Source organism: Taurulus bubalis (assembly GCF_910589615.1).
Source record: "Taurulus bubalis genome assembly, chromosome: 4".
Classification (NCBI taxonomy): domain Eukaryota; kingdom Metazoa; phylum Chordata; class Actinopteri; order Perciformes; family Cottidae; genus Taurulus; species Taurulus bubalis.
Genome location: NC_136592.1, coordinates 4,002,087 through 4,021,112, shown reverse-complemented (window position 1 = coordinate 4,021,112; position 19,026 = coordinate 4,002,087). Strand labels below are relative to the sequence as shown.

The 19,026-nt window shown below is 45.7% G+C and overlaps 2 protein-coding genes across 2 annotated transcripts; both read right to left on the bottom strand.

The window, feature by feature from the left end:
- Positions 1 to 1,375: 1,375 nt before the first annotated feature.
- On the bottom strand, positions 1,376 to 6,317 carry LOC306735219 (homeobox-containing protein 1-like; the record flags this gene model as incomplete). The annotated part of the gene is made up of 9 exons (XM_079216670.1): positions 1,376 to 1,891; positions 2,003 to 2,086; positions 2,237 to 2,331; positions 2,731 to 2,826; positions 3,925 to 4,007; positions 4,190 to 4,346; positions 4,612 to 4,722; positions 4,844 to 4,929; positions 5,800 to 6,317. The coding sequence occupies 9 exons, from the start codon at positions 6,315 to 6,317 to the stop codon at positions 1,562 to 1,564; spliced, it is 1,560 nt and encodes a 519-aa protein (XP_079072796.1). The 3' UTR covers positions 1,376 to 1,561.
- A 5,753-nt stretch (positions 6,318 to 12,070) lies between these two features.
- tdp1 (tyrosyl-DNA phosphodiesterase 1) lies at positions 12,071 to 18,798 on the bottom strand. The gene is made up of 16 exons (XM_079216483.1): positions 18,745 to 18,798; positions 17,502 to 18,068; positions 17,029 to 17,072; positions 16,446 to 16,501; positions 16,248 to 16,344; positions 16,057 to 16,091; positions 15,602 to 15,694; positions 15,291 to 15,461; positions 15,115 to 15,193; positions 14,789 to 14,965; positions 14,209 to 14,257; positions 13,922 to 13,988; positions 13,637 to 13,744; positions 13,021 to 13,123; positions 12,835 to 12,937; positions 12,071 to 12,268 (listed from the first exon to the last, which is right to left on the bottom strand). The coding sequence occupies exons 2-16, from the start codon at positions 18,064 to 18,066 to the stop codon at positions 12,195 to 12,197; spliced, it is 1,821 nt and encodes a 606-aa protein (XP_079072609.1). The 5' UTR covers positions 18,067 to 18,068; positions 18,745 to 18,798; the 3' UTR covers positions 12,071 to 12,194.
- Between the last annotated feature and the right edge of the window lie 228 nt (positions 18,799 to 19,026).

Below are 19,026 nucleotides of genomic sequence, written 5' to 3'. Positions count from 1 at the left end.
GAAATGGATCAGGGTATATATATATATATGTATAGATATATATATATATATATATATATATATACACACACCCCACGGTTTATATAACATACTGTATGCATCCATACATGTGTAGTATATGTATGTATTCACGTTACACTTTAATCTGTAGTATCCAAACGGTGTCATTGCACTGTTTAATACTTCCCAACTGACTGATCAGTATTGATTATAGATCACCTCACACTAACAATTCATTATACCTGACCACAAATTAATAACACCCGGTTACCTGGACTAGTTCTCATTCAATGCAGTTATGTATTGAGTAACTTTTGTTTTACTCGTTATTAGTATGGAAGCAAAAAGAGGACATGAGGATTTAGGTTTTAAAAGCAACTGAATGCTTACTTGTGAAATGTCTACCTAATACTTGATATTTAAATACTGCTGAATTTATATTATGTTTCTAATATTTTATTAAGATAACTACCGGTTCATGTGGTTTAAACTCCTTATTTACGTTTCAAGTTGTGCAATTGAAAAAACTAAAAACGTCTGAAGATCAAAATAGCTACATTCAAGTTGCTCAACTTCCTTCATTTTCTGAACAAAAATGTGTTTGGGACAAGAGGAGAAGCAGAGAAGCCAAGATGGGATCGATCGGACCGCAGTTTTTTCTGTTTTTTTTGGAGAACTTAAAATACTTACAAGGAATTTAACCACTCAAATTTAGATAGATTGTTTTTAAATACAAATTTAAATATTATACATTTAGGTAATCCTTTCTTTGTTTCCATATATTGAGCTTATTCTCCCAGGGCAGGAGGTGGAGGAGTGGGTTTTCTACATCTTCATCGGCCCACAGAAGGAGATCACCTGCGCGCCGTGACCTTTGTAGAAACTGAGCTTATTCTGCGTCCTTCACACCGGAAGGAACCAACAGCAAAAACATTTGAAATAGAACCGACTGTGATGAAATGCGCGACAGAATTTCAAAACCCATCAGTTGAAAACAAACTTTCAAACTCACGCGTTTCATCTTTTGAGGCTGTTCCGTTGTGTTGTGATCACAGTGCGCCCCGTGTCTAATACAGTGTTGTCCTGCGGTGAAAGGTGCAGCTTCCAGAGAAACCTGCACCATGCATCGTGTCCCTACGGAAGATTTTAAATGACGAAAACAAAAATCGACAAAGAACTGAAGTGAACAACCCGGCCCGTGGCCGTGTGTACTTCCGTTCATGGGTCATAATTAAATGCCATTTCCCTTTCTTGGTTTGATTTGGGCATTTTTTCGTCTTCCATAGGATGCTGGGGAGCACTTTAAGAAATAAAAGTGTATTGTTATTATCATCATTATTATTATAACATACTAGTAATTCCTATAAGAGCGTAGCAGAGCAGGTTGGTGGTTGGAGGTAGGGTTGGGAGGTATCTCAGGATTGGACTTTACACGACTTTTGGTCTTTCTTTTCTTTTTTTTCTCCACTTATTACATTCCTATAAAATCTGCTTGCATATTAACACACCTCGGATCCTGCTCCATTCATCGCTCTGACGACTCCAATGTCCGCTGCCCGTTTCAGTCGTCCTCCAGCGTTTCAGTCTTGATGTCGTTCCCGATACCGCAGCCCGCCCCGTCCACCTGATTGGCCAGGACGTGGCCGCCGTGATTGACAGCCGCCTTCTCCAAACCGATTGGCTCCTGGGGCTCGGGCAGCGCGCTGTGAATGGTGGGTTCGTCCTGGAGGGAGGGCGACGGGGGAGACCAGGACACGCCTGTCAATCTGGAACCTTCCGCCTGAGGGCCCGCCCCCGACACGAGGGAGCGGCCAATCAGGGAGGGGCCCCTCTGTCCAGACAAGCCGCCTCTGCTGAGGACAGAAAACCAGCTGGGGAGCAGTGTGGGTACCTGAACCAGGAGAGGGGAAATAAAGGGAATGGTTACTTATTTCATCCAAGACTGTCTTAGGAGTTTCTACTGTAAATCTGTGTGTGTGTGTGTGTGTGTGTGTGGACACACCTGGGTTGGAGAGGACAGGTCAGCTCGACTGAAACCAAACTGCTTGGCTGAAGCTCTCTTGTCAAATAAGGACACCTCGCAACCCTGAGACAGAGCAGCACACGGGTTACACAATAACCAGGGCAATAACGCCTGACCTCTCCGCAGCTAGTCATTAATATCGTCAGTCAAATACGTGACTAAATGTCAACTCAAACGGGAGGCACAAAGTGTACCTCCGAGCTGCTCAGTTACCTGGTCCGGGAAGTCGTTGCCGTCCACCTCGTCGCTGTTGGACTGACCGCCTGGACTCTGCACCTCGATGCCGTGGCTCTCCAAGATGGCTGCTTCTTCAAAAACACAAACCTCATCATAGCATATCGACCTCAAGCGGCGCGCTAGGCAAGAAAGGGGGAGGAGTGCGTGTTCCTCGCTGACGCCCAGGTGTGTGTGTGTGTGTGTGTGTGTGTGTGTGGAGCAGCATGGCATCTAAGTGTCTCTCTCCGCCACACAGGGAGCAAGTAGCGTCCGACTAGGATGTGGGCTGCTGAGTAAAAGCTATTTTATGTGTGTGTATTGATTTATTTAGAGACAGCTCAGCACAGTGGATATATGGTTCTTAAAAAGGGATCGCACGCTAAGAGTTTAAAAAGTATCTGCTTCAGTTTGAGGTCTTTCGTCTTCACTTTAACCCCAACAATATTCACTGCTGTCAGACAGACAGGCAGACAGACAGACGTAGACATTACCAATGTTGGCGCGCCTCTTGATGTCTTTGCGGCGATTGGCAAACCAGTTGTAGACCTTCAGAGACGTAACCCTCTCCAAATCAGACAGCTTCTTTCCTGCAACACACACACACACACACACACACACACCTCAGCTACTGGGCTGCTGCGTCTCTCTCCTCTCCAGTCATCTCCCTGGGAGTGTTTTTGAAGGCTCATTCAAGCGTATCTAATTTCACTGGTCAGAGAGTCTCTTCGCAGCAATGCAAAGGTTCTTCCCATCTTTGACAGATGATATCTGATGATGCTGTGTTTTCTGAATCAAATTAGCTTACGTTGCAGTTCAAAGATTCCAATGCGGCTGCTTATTTCTTCCAACAAACCGTATTCAAATCAACTGAAGAGATTTTTCCATCACTTGTTTTAATAAAGCACGAGTCATACATTTTGGCAAGGCACAAAAAAAAGAAAATCCCCCAAGCATTCAGTATACAAAAAATAATTAAATGTTTGTGTTTTTTTCCCACACAGTGGCATTATATAAATAAACTGTTGGTATTTAAAGAGTTAAAATTCTGTAAATATTTGGTATTCATGATCCGGACTGATAGGACAGACTTAATTCAGTGATTATGGGAAATAATACTAATATATATATATATATATATATATATATATAGTGTATTATAGCAGTTTTATGAAGCAGTTCCTTTTCGTCCTCTGGACATCAGAGCTACTGAGGCGTGTGTTTGTCATGATGCAACTTGTTGTTGTTTCTTTATTTTTTGCAACAGGACAAATATGTCAACTAATAAAATCAAATCAGTTCTCCAGATGGATACAGTCACATATCCTCACCACGTCCACCAAAGTAAAATAAAACGGATGCGTATTAGCATTCTTCATGAAAAGCATGACTACACTTCCTGTTGTCTCTCAGTAAACACAGGGATGGACATGACCGAGGGCCACTGTGTTTTTCCTCCATGATCATTTACTTCCTCTCAGTCTTTACAAAATAAGAGTATGACTCACAGCCAACTACTCATCTAGAAATAACCACATAGTTGCATTTGGACAACGTGGCTCCTTGACATGGCAGGTCTACGTCTCAACTCGCTAAAAGCAAAGACTAAAACTATTTTGTTAACCAAGCAGTGATATTTACTTTAAGCACCATTTCAGTCCAAGTCCTTCGTTCCCGTTTTGACCTACCTGGTTTCTGAATGACGGCGTTGCAGGCGGTGGCAATCTCCTCTCTCTTTGCTTCATCGGGGTACTGGTTGTCAATGAAGTAGCTGTGCGCACACACACACACACACACACACACACACACACACACACACACACACACACACACACACACACACACACACACACACACACACACACACACACACACACACACACACACACACACGTTATAATCCCTGAGTGGATTAAACACCATACCTTGTTCTGGGATACACGGCCTCCTCACCTCTCCATGACAGCCAGGCACTCCTTCCTCCAGGTGAACCTGCTCCCGCGCCGCAGGCGGAAGCCCCCGGGTGCCGAGCCGAACGGAGGCGGGGCTTGCTGCCAGTCCATCATGTCCTCCAGCGCCATCGGGGCGGCTCGCATGGCCAGGGTGGCACCTGAAGTCACAAAGCCAGGCACAGCGTTACTCCACCTAGAGAAAAAAATCTCAAATATAATGATGAAAAGTGATTATTGAAGATTGACACGCTCTTCCCGTTCTGTTCTAGTGAGGATCGTCCTCCTAAGTCTGAAGGGATTGATTTTTGCTCCGTCAGCGTTATTGAAGTCAGTCAGTGCATTCAGTGCAGCTGGTTATTGAAGAACGTCTTACCCCTTTACCGTATTGTATTTGTATTTTGTACAAAGTGGAAGGTGGGTTACCGGGGGTGGTCTTCTCCAGCTGGTACCAGCGAAAGAAGGCCCGTTTCTTCTGCTCGCTGAGGTCGGATCCCTGCTGCAGGAGCCAGTGGGAGATCCGGCTCTGACTGATCCCTGCAGGGGAGAGGAGCGAGGTCTTTGTGGTCAGGAGGCCGGGCGGCTGGCGGCATGTCAAACTCTTTCTGGCGGCCATTGAGGCGCAGGTGGGTGAAGTGTGGTGGACGTCGATACTCACCCGTTACCTGAGCGACCACGGCCTGGGAGATCCGCCTGTTCGCCAGGAAGGACTTAATCTCCTCTTTGATCATAGCGCTGTCCCTCCTGCAAGCAGAGGGGGGGGGGGGGGTCTACTGTTTTACCACAAAGTACAGTCTACCATTACACACATAGAGCACACTTAAAACCAGCTGTAACTCTGCAATCCACATACCTATATAAATATATTCATGGCAGCAGCTGCTGCCGAGGCTGAATATATATGCAGGAATCAGAGGCCAGACGCTGCTGTAATATTCGCTGCTTTCTGCTTTGATTTCATCTTCACAACTCTCGAATCAATACTGCTCTGATTGCTGCTGTCTGACTCATCTGTCTGACTACAGATGAGGAGCACTGGTGAGTGTGTGTGTAGTACTGTATGTGTGTGCAGGCATTAATCCTTGGATCTTTCAGATTCAGTGTGAGCTACAGACAGGGTTGTCGACCATCAGGATGCAGCCGTCTATTCTTTATGCTTCCAGTGGCTCTAAAGACACCCTTCGGATTGCAAAAAATAATAATCATAATTGTCATACTAATAATATATCAGGGAACTGGTGACTGTAGCAAACCGTACAGAAACTACTTGTAATCCAATGGCTCTAAATGTGGTTGGTCGGTGCTCGTACTGTCAGCAACAAGGTTAGGTTTCTTGGCACTGGAGGGAAATACTGCCAGAGCACGGGGCTTGGAGTCTGCCAACTAGTACAAACAAGTTTATGCACTGACGGCAGAACATTTTACAGTTGAAAAACAAATGTGTCATTACTCCCTGGTGGACTAAGTATGCAAGCGTAGCACCGTATCAAAACATTGTTAACGTTCCTTTGTGCTTTCAGTCATCAGTTGACATCAGCCGGTCTGGCCTGGTTCTTCCTGGTCGAGCCAGTTCTGCTCCAGCCTAGTCTAAGTTGAGTTTAGTGGTGGTCTTACCTCATCAAGTCCTCCACCTTGTCATCAACATCGATGTCTTCTTCACTGGTCTCAAACCCGTAGACCGGCGGCGCCATGCCGCCGCTCACCACGCCGCCGCTCACCACGCCGAGAGGGAACCGGGGCGGCGACAGCTTCCCGTTGGAGACGGAAACCAGGCCGTTCTGGACCACCGCTCCCATGGTGACCGGCGAGGCCACCGGGACGGGCAGAGGCGGGGAGGCGGTGTCGAAGTGGTCGCTGGGCGACAACGAGAGTCGGTTGTTCGGGAAATTTGTCTGGGTGGCGATGGAAGTCCTGGAGGAGGAGGAGGCGACGGCGCCGGAGGAAGACAAGGAGGAGGAGGGAGGCATGTAGGGAGGTTTATGGGTCAGCTTGTGTCCATGCTGGCGGTCCAGGTGGTCTAGCGTGTCCAGGGCGTGGAGGACCTCCGGCTGCGTGATGCCCGTCCTCCTGAGCCTCTGCAGGAGGTCGATCTGCTCGATGGTGAAACGAGGCTCCTCGCACTGCTGGAACATCCTGCAGGGGAGCAAGACAACGACAACGCCATGAATGGCAAAGAAAACAACAGCAAAGACACTTTATAAAGTCATATCTCACTGGATACAAATCTAATTTGTCAATACAATAACTAAACTTCCTGAGTGAGGTTTATAAAGAAGACAGTATCAGTCATTCCTCTACCGCTGCTAGAGGGAGGAGGGCTGCTTCGTCTCAGCCAGAGGAGAAGTTTACAAAAACAAACTAAGCTAAACGGTTAAACTACATGCAGACCACTGTCAGCTAAAAAACAGCTAATGTGCTGCGCTTGTGTGAGCATAGGGTCGGTGGATAAGAGAATGCAGACGGAGCCGATTGTATTAGGTTTCGCTTTTGTTTACATGTGTATGCTTGCTGAACAGATGTATTGATAAAGTATTGGCTTTTTCCTTTGCCAATGTTTTATCACAAGTATAAGTAACAAGCGTATTGTCGTTATCTTCACTTCACCTGGTTCACTGAGCTGTGTGTGTGTGTGTGTGTGTGTGTGTGTGTGTGTGTGTGTGTAATTGGAGGAGCTCAGCGCCGACACAGATGCTCGCTGCAGCGTGGTAATAAAATTACACCAAAATACATTTTTTATAAAAAAAAAAAAGCACCAGTAACGTCAGGGCTTATCAATAATACTCCGGTCTTTAATAGTTTAGCACTGAGGCCCGTTCAATACAGCGTTTCGGTACCCGACCCTTACTTTACCAGTGTTCAGTTTGTTTGTCCCTTCTGAGCTGCTGTGGAAACATGGCGGTGCAACGCGGCCAGACTGTGGAGATATAAATGGCTTTTTCTAAGCTAACGAAAACATAATGATTCTTAGGTTTCAGGTCAGACACGAATGAAAACATAGTTACATGTAGCCAATAAATCCCCCTAAAAGTCACACACTGTTCCTTTAAGATCCTGTGTGGACCAGATTAAATTGGAACTGTCGCACTCGGTCCTAATCTTAAATTGCCCAAATGGCTTCATTTTAGGCCAGCCTGTTCCACGATGGTCCCGCTCTGGTCCTGGGACGGTCTGCAGGCAAAGCTGGACCTGGAGAGCCTCAACCCCTTGAAATTAATTCAGATTTAGAATTAAAAAGGAAGTGGTCGCTGCTAGCTGCTTTTTGCTGCTTTTTGTAGCTGCTCTATTGTTGATCACTGCTGTAATCTGATGTTCTTGTTCTGTTATGTGTCGCTGCCATTTGACCCAAGTCCCACATATAAAAGAGGTTTTTAATCTCAATGTGACTTCCTATTTAAATAAACGTTAAGATATACTGGAGAGAGGAAATGGACAAACGCACACACATCGAGTGGCTCTTGAGCAAAGAACGCTGACATGAATATTGTCAAAAATGAAGCTTGTTGTAATGAAAATCTGCATTTTCTACTCCAAAATACATTGTTTAGCTCATTGGTGACCTCGCTCTACACACTGAGCTTCACATCCACGTCAAGGAGAGACAATCACAGAACAAAATGGAAGAACGGTCACATCTGTTAGCTTCCTGCCTGCAGATTTACAGTGCACACACACACACACACACACACACACACACACACACACACACACACACACACACACACACACACTCTCTCACACCAGCTGCTATCCAGATATACAATGCATTCCTGCAGATTAAATACGGCTTTTATCATAGTGGATTCGTTTCCAACCCCAATATTCATATAATGTGGCCCTACTATTAAAGTAATGTATGGTATTTATTCAAACCAAAAACATGCTCGCTCGCTACAATGTAGCTTTAACAAAAACACACTGATTCAATATCATTTCTGAAGAAAAAAGAAACAAAACCACGCTTGTAATAATAGTCACAGAACGGAGAGAGAGAGAGAGAGAGAGAGACACACACATCTGTCTTGATGCTTTTCTTTCTGATGCCGAGAAGAAAAACAGGCTGCAGCAGAGAATCAAAGTCAGCATAGCAGACATGTCAACACTTATATAGAGGAGGGTGTGTGTGTGTGTGTGTCTCTCTTGGGAAAAATGCCAAAAGAATTTACATCTCAGGCAGCCAAGCTCCATACTTTCTCTCAGTGCTGCAGAGGATGAGTCACGCTATATGAAGTTAGGACTGATGCATAGGTTCCATACAGGGCTGCTGATCGGCTCCACCATTAGCTTTTCCTTTCATAATAACCGATCCGTTCACGATATCTGGCTGCAAATGAACGATGACGTGATTTCACTTATCTCAGTAACTTGTCGAGCCTTGTTTGTGGTCTTCCCGCATTGGCCGTCGCCGCAGCTCTTCCCAAAGCTGATCAGACTAACACTTTGGTTTGAAAGCGTATCACAAGGAACAAGTAGAGTCTCTGTGGTTCATGCAACATTTTCCCCTCCGAGCACGCAGAGAAACTTAAATCGATAAATTGTCAAATGGGATTAGGATTTCTATCCATTGTGCAGACTGTCAGTCGGCAGGATTCCCAAACAAATAACTTGGAGTTAACCCCGCCCCTTTTTTAGCCTCAAGGTTTCCGGGTCATTCTGGCCAGAGCGACGGACTAAAGACCAGGTTCCGTGTTTAGTTTTGCTCAGCGCACACTTGTGAATTGTGGGAACAACAACATCAACAACAACACTAAAAAGGTGGCCAGATGCTGTCTAATTTAGAACGTTAAAAAGGAAACCAGATGGATGCAAGTGTAGTTGGACTGGTCCCCATCAGGAGGTGGAGGTGCTCTGAAGCTGCAGCTATTTAAATCTCGCTGAACAGCAAGACAGTGCTGCCCTAACATTTACACGTATTGACAAAACAGCATAATGTTGCTTTCTCATCGTCTGCAGATTTGTTTTACTTTCCAGACTCCTGCCTGGACGGGACCCCGCCCCTCCTCAGGTGCGTTCACCTCCACTAAACGAGAGGCTGCATGAGCTGCCCTCCCTCCCTTTGTGCCTCCTCTTCTGACGCGTGTGTCATTCCCGTTGATTCCATCCTTTAACGCCGTGATTTACTTTGTCACACAACATCCGTTGATGTTCTGTTTTTTGGTTTTACTGTTGTCCCTTGCCAGAGCTGAAACCACAGGCGCAGTGCAGAGAAAGACTAATTAGAGATGTGGCTTTGAAAGTAAGCCGCTGACTGCTTCTCCTTCTGTGCTTCTATCAATTAAGTCGAGTCCAGTGTTTTCCTATCGCACCAGCGCTCCCATTGTAAGGAAACCTGTTAGAATCATCTACTTGGATGTCGGGTCGGTTTGGAGTCCAAGCTTTTATGTTATTTTTCCCCCCACAAACGGGACCCAGAGAGCTTGGTGCTCACGAAAGTTTCGGCACATTAACCGAGCATTTCCAGCACTCCCTTTATTAATAAGATAACATTGGTACAGTAAGGAAGAAGCACCTCAAAGAACTCCAGGTTTTATCTTGTAGTTTGGATCGTTCTAAAGGGGAAACTGGGATATTTCCGAAGGGTCTCGTAAAGGCAAGATGCTGACGGCTCAACTCCTTCACAGATCTCTGTAAGGCAGGAAGTTTGGACCCCCCCCCCCAAAAAAAAAATACATATATTTCAACAGATTGACTAAAAAGTCTGAGGTGTCATTGAAGACACGGAACACCTACCAGCCCAGGTGCTGCTCTGTAGCTGAACCTGACCTCTGACCTCCCTGGTGAATCACATTGTGATGCATCAATGCTCTCTGGCATCGCCTCTCCATCAGATTCACACCTTCCAAGACAAACTCCACACCATTTGCAAGACTTTTGTCCAAAACCATGTGCGAGGGAAACCGCATGTCTGTCCCGGAACCCCCGTGACCTCAGACCCCACAACCAGACGTGGCATAGCGGTGAGCTGAACCCCGGCTGCACCCGGCCGAGCCCACAAGACGAGTCAATTGAATTTGCGGTAGGCAACTTTTTCCAAAACTGAACCCGAAATGTGCCCAGAACAAGCTGGCTCGCGTGGCACGCAGACGGAAACACTGGAGCGACCCCAAATGCCGCGCGTGCCCCCGATGCGGAGCGACTTTTACGCCGAATCCCATTGAGAAAATATTGGTTTTAATTCCCCCTTTCTTCTGGAGGAAACGGCAAGCCCGATAGAGGGGGTCTTCAGACGTGTTTCTGGACGGTAAAGGACAACCCTTGAATCCGGCGTGTGTCGTGGACACTAATCCAGTCCACGCACCGCGGAATTGAACATTGTATCGCTCCACTTAAAAAACACAGACGTTGCAAGCGCGGTAGCGAGCGCCGTGGAGCAACTGGAAAAGTTGACATTGTGTTTGATGAAGTGTTCGCTAGTGGACTACGTGCACGCCGAATTGGACGCGGACTGTTTACGGTCCCGATACGACCGTGTAATAACAGTTACGGTGGCGCTAACGGGGACGCGCCGAGAGAAACGCCGCAGCACAGCGGCGGTTTTTTTTTTTTTTTGGAGGAGTTTTCAGTTATCACCGCACAGAGAAAAAGGAAACGTATCGTCGGCTAGCAGGGTCTTTTTTTTCCAGGCAGCAGTAGTTGGAGCGGCAGGACTTAACTTACCTTAATATTCCGGTCCGAGAGCCCCCGCAGACGTGTGTTGGACCATGCAGCTCTTGCCTCGGGGCGCCGGGACACACGGACACTGACAGTTTTCCCAAAATGTCTCCTCTGTCTCTAATTGGGTTTCAATCCTCCGTCAGACAGATTCGCCTTTTGTCCGGCAGACAGGCGCCATGTTGACACAATGACGCAAGGAACGACGGGAGTCGCAGTTTACAGAACTTACTGTACGCGGTGCCAGTTTGTTAGGCACACCTGGCCGAGGCGGTCAGTGCGAGCAATGTTTCAGCTTTTTGTTGTGTTCACACATCCGAGGTGTGGACTCTCCCCTGTAGACAACGGGGAGGTTCCCAACATGTTACATATGACGTGTTTGTGGAGTGAGAGCGGGCGCAATGTACAGAACCAACACCATTACTTATTTAGTGTGTTCCTTTTTCAAAAGCACTTTCCCTGTTAGCATATTTCAGCGTACACATTTAGATAACTACAGACTTTAAAAAAAAGATAGTACATATTATTTAATATCTCGTCCTGGAGCCTCAGAGCTGCATAACAGGTGGTACTACATCTTCGTTACATAACACCTCCTCACTCATTATCGGCCCTCTGGGGCAAAAATCACAGGGCCAGTTATCCTACCGAAGCTGATAACAGGGTCTTAGAACTCCTTTACCCAGAATGCAGGTGGTGCGTCAGGAACAGAGGGAAGTGTGTGTGTGTGTGTGTGTGTGTGTGAGACCATTTCACCAGCTCAGTGACACTTGATACTCATTACACAGACGGCCCTGCTGGTTTGCATTCTAGCTGCCGAATCGGTGACAAATTAACACCTGGGGGTCCGTAGCAATACAATTATCAACCTGGTCGGTTAGCAGAGCTGCGGGCGCTGACCACCACTGCTGCACGAAAGGGAAACATGTCACAAGCGGTTAACTCTCTGCAAGTTTCATAAAGATCCGTTTAATAAAATCAGTTTGTGTCCACGATGCAAACACGTTGCCAACATAGGATCCCACCTGACCTCTAACAGGGTCAATTTGTTCCCTCCATGCTCATAATTTGGCGACTTACGGTGCGTCTAAAGAACACAAACAAAGGAATAAATGAATCATAGAGTGATAATGACGGCTTCCTGTTGTCCACGTTATGATGCCCTAACGCCACACCCGGACGATGAGAACAGTGTTGGATTTATTGGTAGAAAACACATCAGTCTACAGGTATAAAATATAAAAAAATAAATGTTACAACTAACACCTACTGTAGCTATAGTACTGAACATTACAAAAAGCAGTTGTAAAGTAACAGAGAGGTGGGTGTGTGTATATGTGTGTGTGTGTGTGTGTGTGTGTTCAGGAGGGAACCCAGACGTTGCCGTTAGTGTCGGGAGCCTGGCTGTAGGGAATGTTCCAGATCCAAGGCTGATCTGAAAATAAAGAAAGACAAGAGGTTAGTGACATTAAAATATAGATATAATACATTGTTTAATTACTATTATTTTTTAAAAGGAACATTGCAGAGGACAAAAATGGCAACGACAGCATTTACACTGTCTTCATTGACTGTCTCAGTGGAAGGACATGCCTCATATATCATCAACAGCTCTGGCTTAAAAAAAACAACAACTATATGACACAATATGCTTTGAATTGAACTAATCGTACAATATACTACTAAAATATGCCGAAGTGACTCTTAGTATTTAAGATATTTAAGTATTCAGTATAAACTCTTCCCCCTACATGCCACTAGATGGCACTGTGACTGCAGTTCAAAGCTAAACCTGCTGCACATGTGATTTGAAGACCAGAGTTCTGTATACCGTTAACTTTTAGACCTTCAAATGTTTCTACGTCATCATTTGCAGAGAGAAATCAGTAGAAACAGCAGAGACCATGTGATGCCTCCACCAACAGACTCATGGAATAATCTAGTCCACACACACACACACACACACACACACACACACACACACACACTTCTGCTGTGTACCTTTAGGAGAGTAGCATGTGGGGGGGAGGTCAAAGGGCACAGGGAAACCAGCAGAGTCGGAGACAGGAAATGGACTCTTGTGAACGGGGAAGGTCTTCATGTTCTGGAAGGAGACAACCACGCGTTACTCTGCAGCGGCTCACTGCCGTTCGGCCCGTGTGATACGTGTGATTGAGTTGTTCTTACGAAGGCAGAAGGCACGTAGAGGACTCCCAGCTCGTATGAACGCACCATCACCTGGGTGCCGTTCTTCTCCAGCGCACCCCAGGCTGCTTTGGACAGGTTGGCACTGAAACACAGTTAAACGTTTCAATACAGCATATTCATAGTCTGAAAAGGAGCACATCAATTCATTTTCAGTACGGTGGGAGGTTACATTTCTCGAGAGCGCAGCTGCGTTCAGCAGTATGTTGCTCCTTGTAGAATTACTATAAAAATGACAGAAGTTGTCTTTGTGTTGACTCACAGTAAGAAAAATAAGTTTGTTTTTATATAGAACATGAACAAATATGTGAAAGAAAAAGGATTGATGTCTACGAGTGAGAATCTAGTGAAAGTTCTTCGTAATACATTTGAATGTGAAACTATTGGATCAACTTTAATGGTACCATTTATTAAAGGGTTGTTATCACAACCGTTTCAGCAGTTATTAACATGTAAGACATGAGAGAACCAATCAGAAAATCACATGTACACATAAAGACATTATATATATATATATATATATATATATATATATATATATATATATATATATATAAAGTAAACATAAACCAACAAAGAAGAGAGCAAGAGCACACACCTTGTGACGAGGAACCAGGCAAGCTGAGTGAAATCTGGTGACGCCCTCATGTAGGTCTTGATGTGTGGCATGGCATGACTCCTTCCTGTTGCCGTGGCTTTCCAACGGCTACACACACACACACACACACACACACACACACACACACACACACACACACACACACACACACACACACACACACACCCTGTGTTACCTTGTATAGTGTGACCAGCTCCAGTCATTTTGCAATATGGGTATTATGAATAAAAAAACAAAACGGAGGTTATAAGAAGTACAACTTACTGGAAGAAGGAGTGGAGCCAGAGCTGTTTCTGGGCCGTCTGGATGCTGTAGGGAAGAGAGCCTCCCGCTGGGGGACAGAAGAGACATACGGCAATCCAGCAATTAGATGTTTGAGGTGGATGACTCAATTAACAAATATATATTAAAAAAAGAAAGCTAAAAGACTACAAACATGATCATGCTGTGCATTTGACCTGCATTTAGTAAAGGTCGTGACCTCTACAACACACAGCGTTATTAAGAAATTACATTTTCAAAAGGAATAATAAAAACAAAACAGTGCTCACCTGGATAGCCTTCTAAACTAGTCCTCACGTCTTCAACTGATGGATACACCTGCAAAAGATGAACCCATCAGCGGCTCGTTAGGGGCAGCTGTGTGACTCGTGCTGAACTGAGGCCAGACGAGGCTTTTACAGGATCAGTGGCCCAGAGAAAAGTCAGTTTGTCAGGTAACTGACTTCGGTCACTTATAGTGTTTTATTGCTTGTGTTGTTGTGTTTTTTTTTACATGAGTAAAAGTATTGTTTATTCTTTCAGTATTCCTGTCTAGACACACAGTGCATTACATGCCAGAGATGAGCCAGTAGTGCCAATGGGGCTGGTAGGGGTTCACTTTTCAAATCAAGCATCATTGTGTCTGAAACCCTTTACAAGGTAAAATTTGTTTCAGACAAATCGATTATCCTGCAGGGAGGAAATGTAAAAACCCTAGACCACTTCAAAGCTGAGGCAAATGCGATCTTCTATTCGAGAACATAACAGCAGCAGCAGAAAACCTAATTAGCATCGTATCATTCGCCCTGTGCATCACAACGCTGCTGCATCGCACCAGCAAGGGTCGGAGCGTGTTCTCCGGGAACGTACCAAGTGCATGGGGGTGTCTGGGCGAAGAGAGGATTTCCCCAGAGTGGTCATGGTGCGCTGAAATTCCCCCGTCAACCATTTGGTCTTATCCAGTCCCAGAGAGCCGATGCTGGAGAACTGGCCAATCACGGGCCACCTCTCCTCCCCGGGAACAGGGTCTGCGTGGTCATTTAACAGCTAATGCAATGAGAAGAAGAAGAAATCACAGTTGGAGACCACGTGGAAATTGTTTAATTCTGTCACATTGTCTTGTGAGGTTACCTTTGCGTCATTTAAATATTAGTATTTGGGGCGTTATTAACTAGTTAGAGAGGAGACATCTTTACCTTCCTCAGCCTCAGGTGACCCCAGCGCTCCATGTCTGAGCCGACATATCTCCCTGGGGTTGAGCCCACCAAATAAACCCTGGTAATAGAAGTTGTGTGCGGAAGGTTATTAAGAGTTAATCCGGATTTTGTAGTCACTCACAACAGGCCATCATTTAGCAGCACGTCGCCTTTACCTGGCCTCCGACAGGTCGTGCTCTCCGATTCTCCGGATCCACTCCTCGATCTCTGGCGCGCGGTACGACGCCAGGTATTCCAGCAGGTCCCTCTTGAAGAAGGTCGGCGACTCGCCCGCGCGCTCATCGCTGCCCGCCGGTAACCGTGGAAACACGGGGCTCATCCACATCCTGGTTTGGGAAATGTATATATTCAGAGGGCAACTGGAAACAATATGAAGCTACTGTCGTTTCTCAAGATTGGAGTTTTCTTTCTTCTGTTCCTGTGGCTGCTGAGACAGAACATTCCCTTCTCCAACGGACAGACTCACCCTTGTGTTTTCTGGTACCAGTCGGCTCTGATGAGGTTGGAGGTCGTAATGATGACCCTGAAGCCTTCCTCGTACCACAGCATTATCATCTTCCTGCACAAAGACACACAATGTTCTGCTTCAGAAAGGCAACCGCAAAGAGACCTGTTAAGGCGGCAATGTACGTAAATGTGTAAATTACAAAGTCGCCTTTCGGCAGTTTGCAACGCCACTCACTGTACCTGCATTGTCAGCACACATTCATGTTTAATCATTTCATCCAGAACTTACATGGAATTTAGAAGTACTCCCTATAAGATATATACATGTATTTGGGTTGATAACAGTGCAATAATGGCAGACCTGATTCTATAGTGTGCAAGAGCCTTACATAAAGCTGTAATAAAATCTGAAACTGATGTGAGATGTGAAAAAAAAGAGCAGGTATGATGCCAGGCAGGGAAATAAATACTTACGTGTGGTGAGTTCCAAAAGCAATATCCAGCTTGGCCTGTCGGGGAGAGTCACACACACATCAGTCCAATTTAAAATGAAAATCTGGGACCTTATTGACAGGATTATGTCCATATGACTATCCTACTTACAGCTCAGTTTATATAATATCAGACAAATGGAACAACGGTCTCCTGTGGTTGCGGGTCTGTACCTGACAGAAGTGAATATGTGGAAAAGGCTTGGCCTGCTGGAGCAGCCGGGCCTTGGCCTCCCTCTTATCTCCGTGGACGATCAGAACTGGACGATCCCTGTAAACGCAACACCAATCTCCTCTTTAACTGTGAGTCAAACTAAGTAAGTGCAAACTAACCCATGGCCCGGCTGCAGAACCTGCAGAAGCAGAACTTACCGAAACTCTGATGGGTACTGCTTGACCATCCAGGCAATATCAAAGCAGTAGTTAAACTAGAAGAAAAGACAGTACGTTTGTGTTAGTGGACACATCTACTGCAGTCTAGAATAGAATATTGATGTCCTGATGTGCAGGGGGCACCTTGCATGGTAGTGAATCGGTGACTGACATGAAGTGATGAAGCGATTTGAGTGGTCGAGAGACTAGAAAACCAAATAAAGCTATAAGAGTACATTTACCATTTGCGACTCGAAAAGTCCGACAACCACTGGTATGCTAGCAGCTAGCTGTGAGAATGTGCTTACGCTAAATGCTAACGTCAACATGCTCACATGGCGATGTTTAGCAGTTATACCGCTGACCACATTTCCCGCCTCAGTGGAGCATATTAGCATGCTAACGTTTTCTAATTAGCACTAAAAACACAAAGTACAGCTGATAACGATGTGATTAGTTTTGTACTTTTGACCTGATGAAAAGTTAAAGAATCACTGAAGTGATTACGTGTAATTCTGAGGAGAACATGATGACGTGTGGCTAAAATATATTTAAAAAAAACACAGGACAGAAGTTAACTCACCTGAACAGACTCTTTCAGGGTCCCAAATAATGGCGAGAGAATGTCTGGATGAAAGAAAAAGTAAAGGTTACAGTGATTTCTAAAGTGAGTCAGGGCAAGAACCATGGACCCTCGTCTTACCAGAGGGTTTCCCCACCTGTGAGATCTCTCTGCTGCCATTTCATTACATTACAAAACAAAAAAGTATGAACACACAAGCAGAGCCACACTCTAACTTAAAAAAGATAGTCAGCCTCCTTTGACCCAGAGAGCGTTCTCAGCTTTTCTTCTATCTGTTCCTCAGATTCAGACTGGGAGCTTCCCAGCACAACCAGCTGTTTACTGCTGGTCACTGAGATCCATGAAGGAGATTTGGAGGTGAAAAGAACGAGTGATGTCAAACACTTTTCACTTCAAACTTGCAACATTCCGATCAAAAGCATGATTTTATTGTTCCCTCTGCACCAAATGCTGGTAATCGGCGCTCCTCTCACCTCTGATGTGCAGAGCCCCACTGTTGTACTTCCTGTCCAGACCCGTGACTTTGTTGAGGTAAAACCTGTAGGTGTCACTTAAACAAGGAAAGCTGGACTCAAAGAAGTCCTCTGGGTCGTCGATGTAGAGGCGACCGTAGGGACTCGGGGGCCGCTCGGTCTCCACCTTGGGTTTCTTTGCCTTAGGGCTCGGAGGGGCCTTCTTACCGAGGCTCTTCCCCTTCACATCTCCATCATCATCGTCACTATCCGAGAGAGCCCAGCCTGAGCCGTCCGACGCCTCTTTCTTCCGCTTTCCAGCCAATGAAGGACCGGTTTCGTACTTTGATGGATTCAACTGGTTCGTCGCTGCCGGCCGTCCGGCCTCCAGGCCAACGGCGAGCGAGGACACCGGGGTGTGAGCTGGTTCTGGTTTCACCTCCACAGTGGCCGCTTGCGATGGGCCCTGACTGGATGCAGCGGGTCGGCGGGGCTGGGACGTTGTGGCCCCAGAGAGAGGGATAGCCTCGTCATCGTCCTCACTGCTGGAGATGGCCCACTTGCCGTGGCGACTGTCCTGAGACATGCCTGGCCAGAGAGACAGAGGGTTCAAGCATCAGCTGAGCATCAGGAGGAGAGCGAGTCTGAAGCAAGGCCACCGGTCTGAACTGATGAGACCGGGAGAGCTCCAGCATTTACAAGACCAAAGCAATGACTTAAATGTAGTTTAAGTTCACCCTCACCAGCTTGCTCCAGGTGTTATACCAAACAGATCAACTGATAGCCATGACACTCTCAGCACAGAGGCTTTGAGACAATGTATTCTACCAGTCTGCTGGGGATCTGTGACAATTACTGTTAATATAGATAAAAAATAACCCAATAGAGACAAGCTTCATTCTAAAACCAATTGTGACAGTATGTCAGCATTTGGGTGCATCTTGGCTATTTCTAATGAATGCAAAGTCAATAAGGTGCTGCGTCTACCTTTAAAGTGTTTACATAATATTAACTACATGCACAATAACATCAAAAGCATAATTCGATGAAATCGTTCAAAAATGGACAAAATATGAATTAGACGCAAATATACAGCACTAAAAAAATCGTTTATACTGATAAACACAAATAATAATTACAAAAACAAGTAAAACAGATCGTGCACGTCCTGCAATTCGCGAGTGATGAGATGATGTCACAGTGTTATTGTTATGAAGAGCGTAAATGACGTAGTATAAAGGCCGCGCGCGTTATTTGCTTTTACCAAGTCAGATAAGTGTCGTGCCTCGTATCGCTCCACTGCTACACGAACTTAATACAACGCATTCCCGTGCAAAACACACCACAGTTGTAGGAGGTGCCCCTGAACACGTGTCCGGGTCGAAACTCCTTTTCCTGCTTTTTTTTGGTTGCGTCATGTAGTTCCGCCTCAACGGCCGGACGTGAATACAGGCCAGCGACTAATTGAGAGGTTTATAAAATAAGGGCTGGTACACATGACTAAATCAGTTGGTTTGTCAGTTTATTTTTGTCTGTTTCTGTAATT

What these genes read in the sequence shown, in the direction of transcription:
- tdp1 (XM_079216483.1), bottom strand. Translation starts at nt 18,066, where the DNA reads ATGTCTCAGGACAGTCGCCACGGCAAGTGGGCCATCTCCAGCAGTGAG. An exon ending in GCTTTTGGAACTCACCACAC is followed by an intron (nt 15,695 to 16,056) that starts GTAAGTATTTAT and finishes GTCTTTGTGCAG; the next exon opens with GAAGATGATAATGCTGTGGT. An exon ending in TGGCTCCACTCCTTCTTCCA is followed by an intron (nt 13,745 to 13,921) that starts GTAAGTTGTACT and finishes GTGTGTGTGTAG; the next exon opens with CCGTTGGAAAGCCACGGCAA.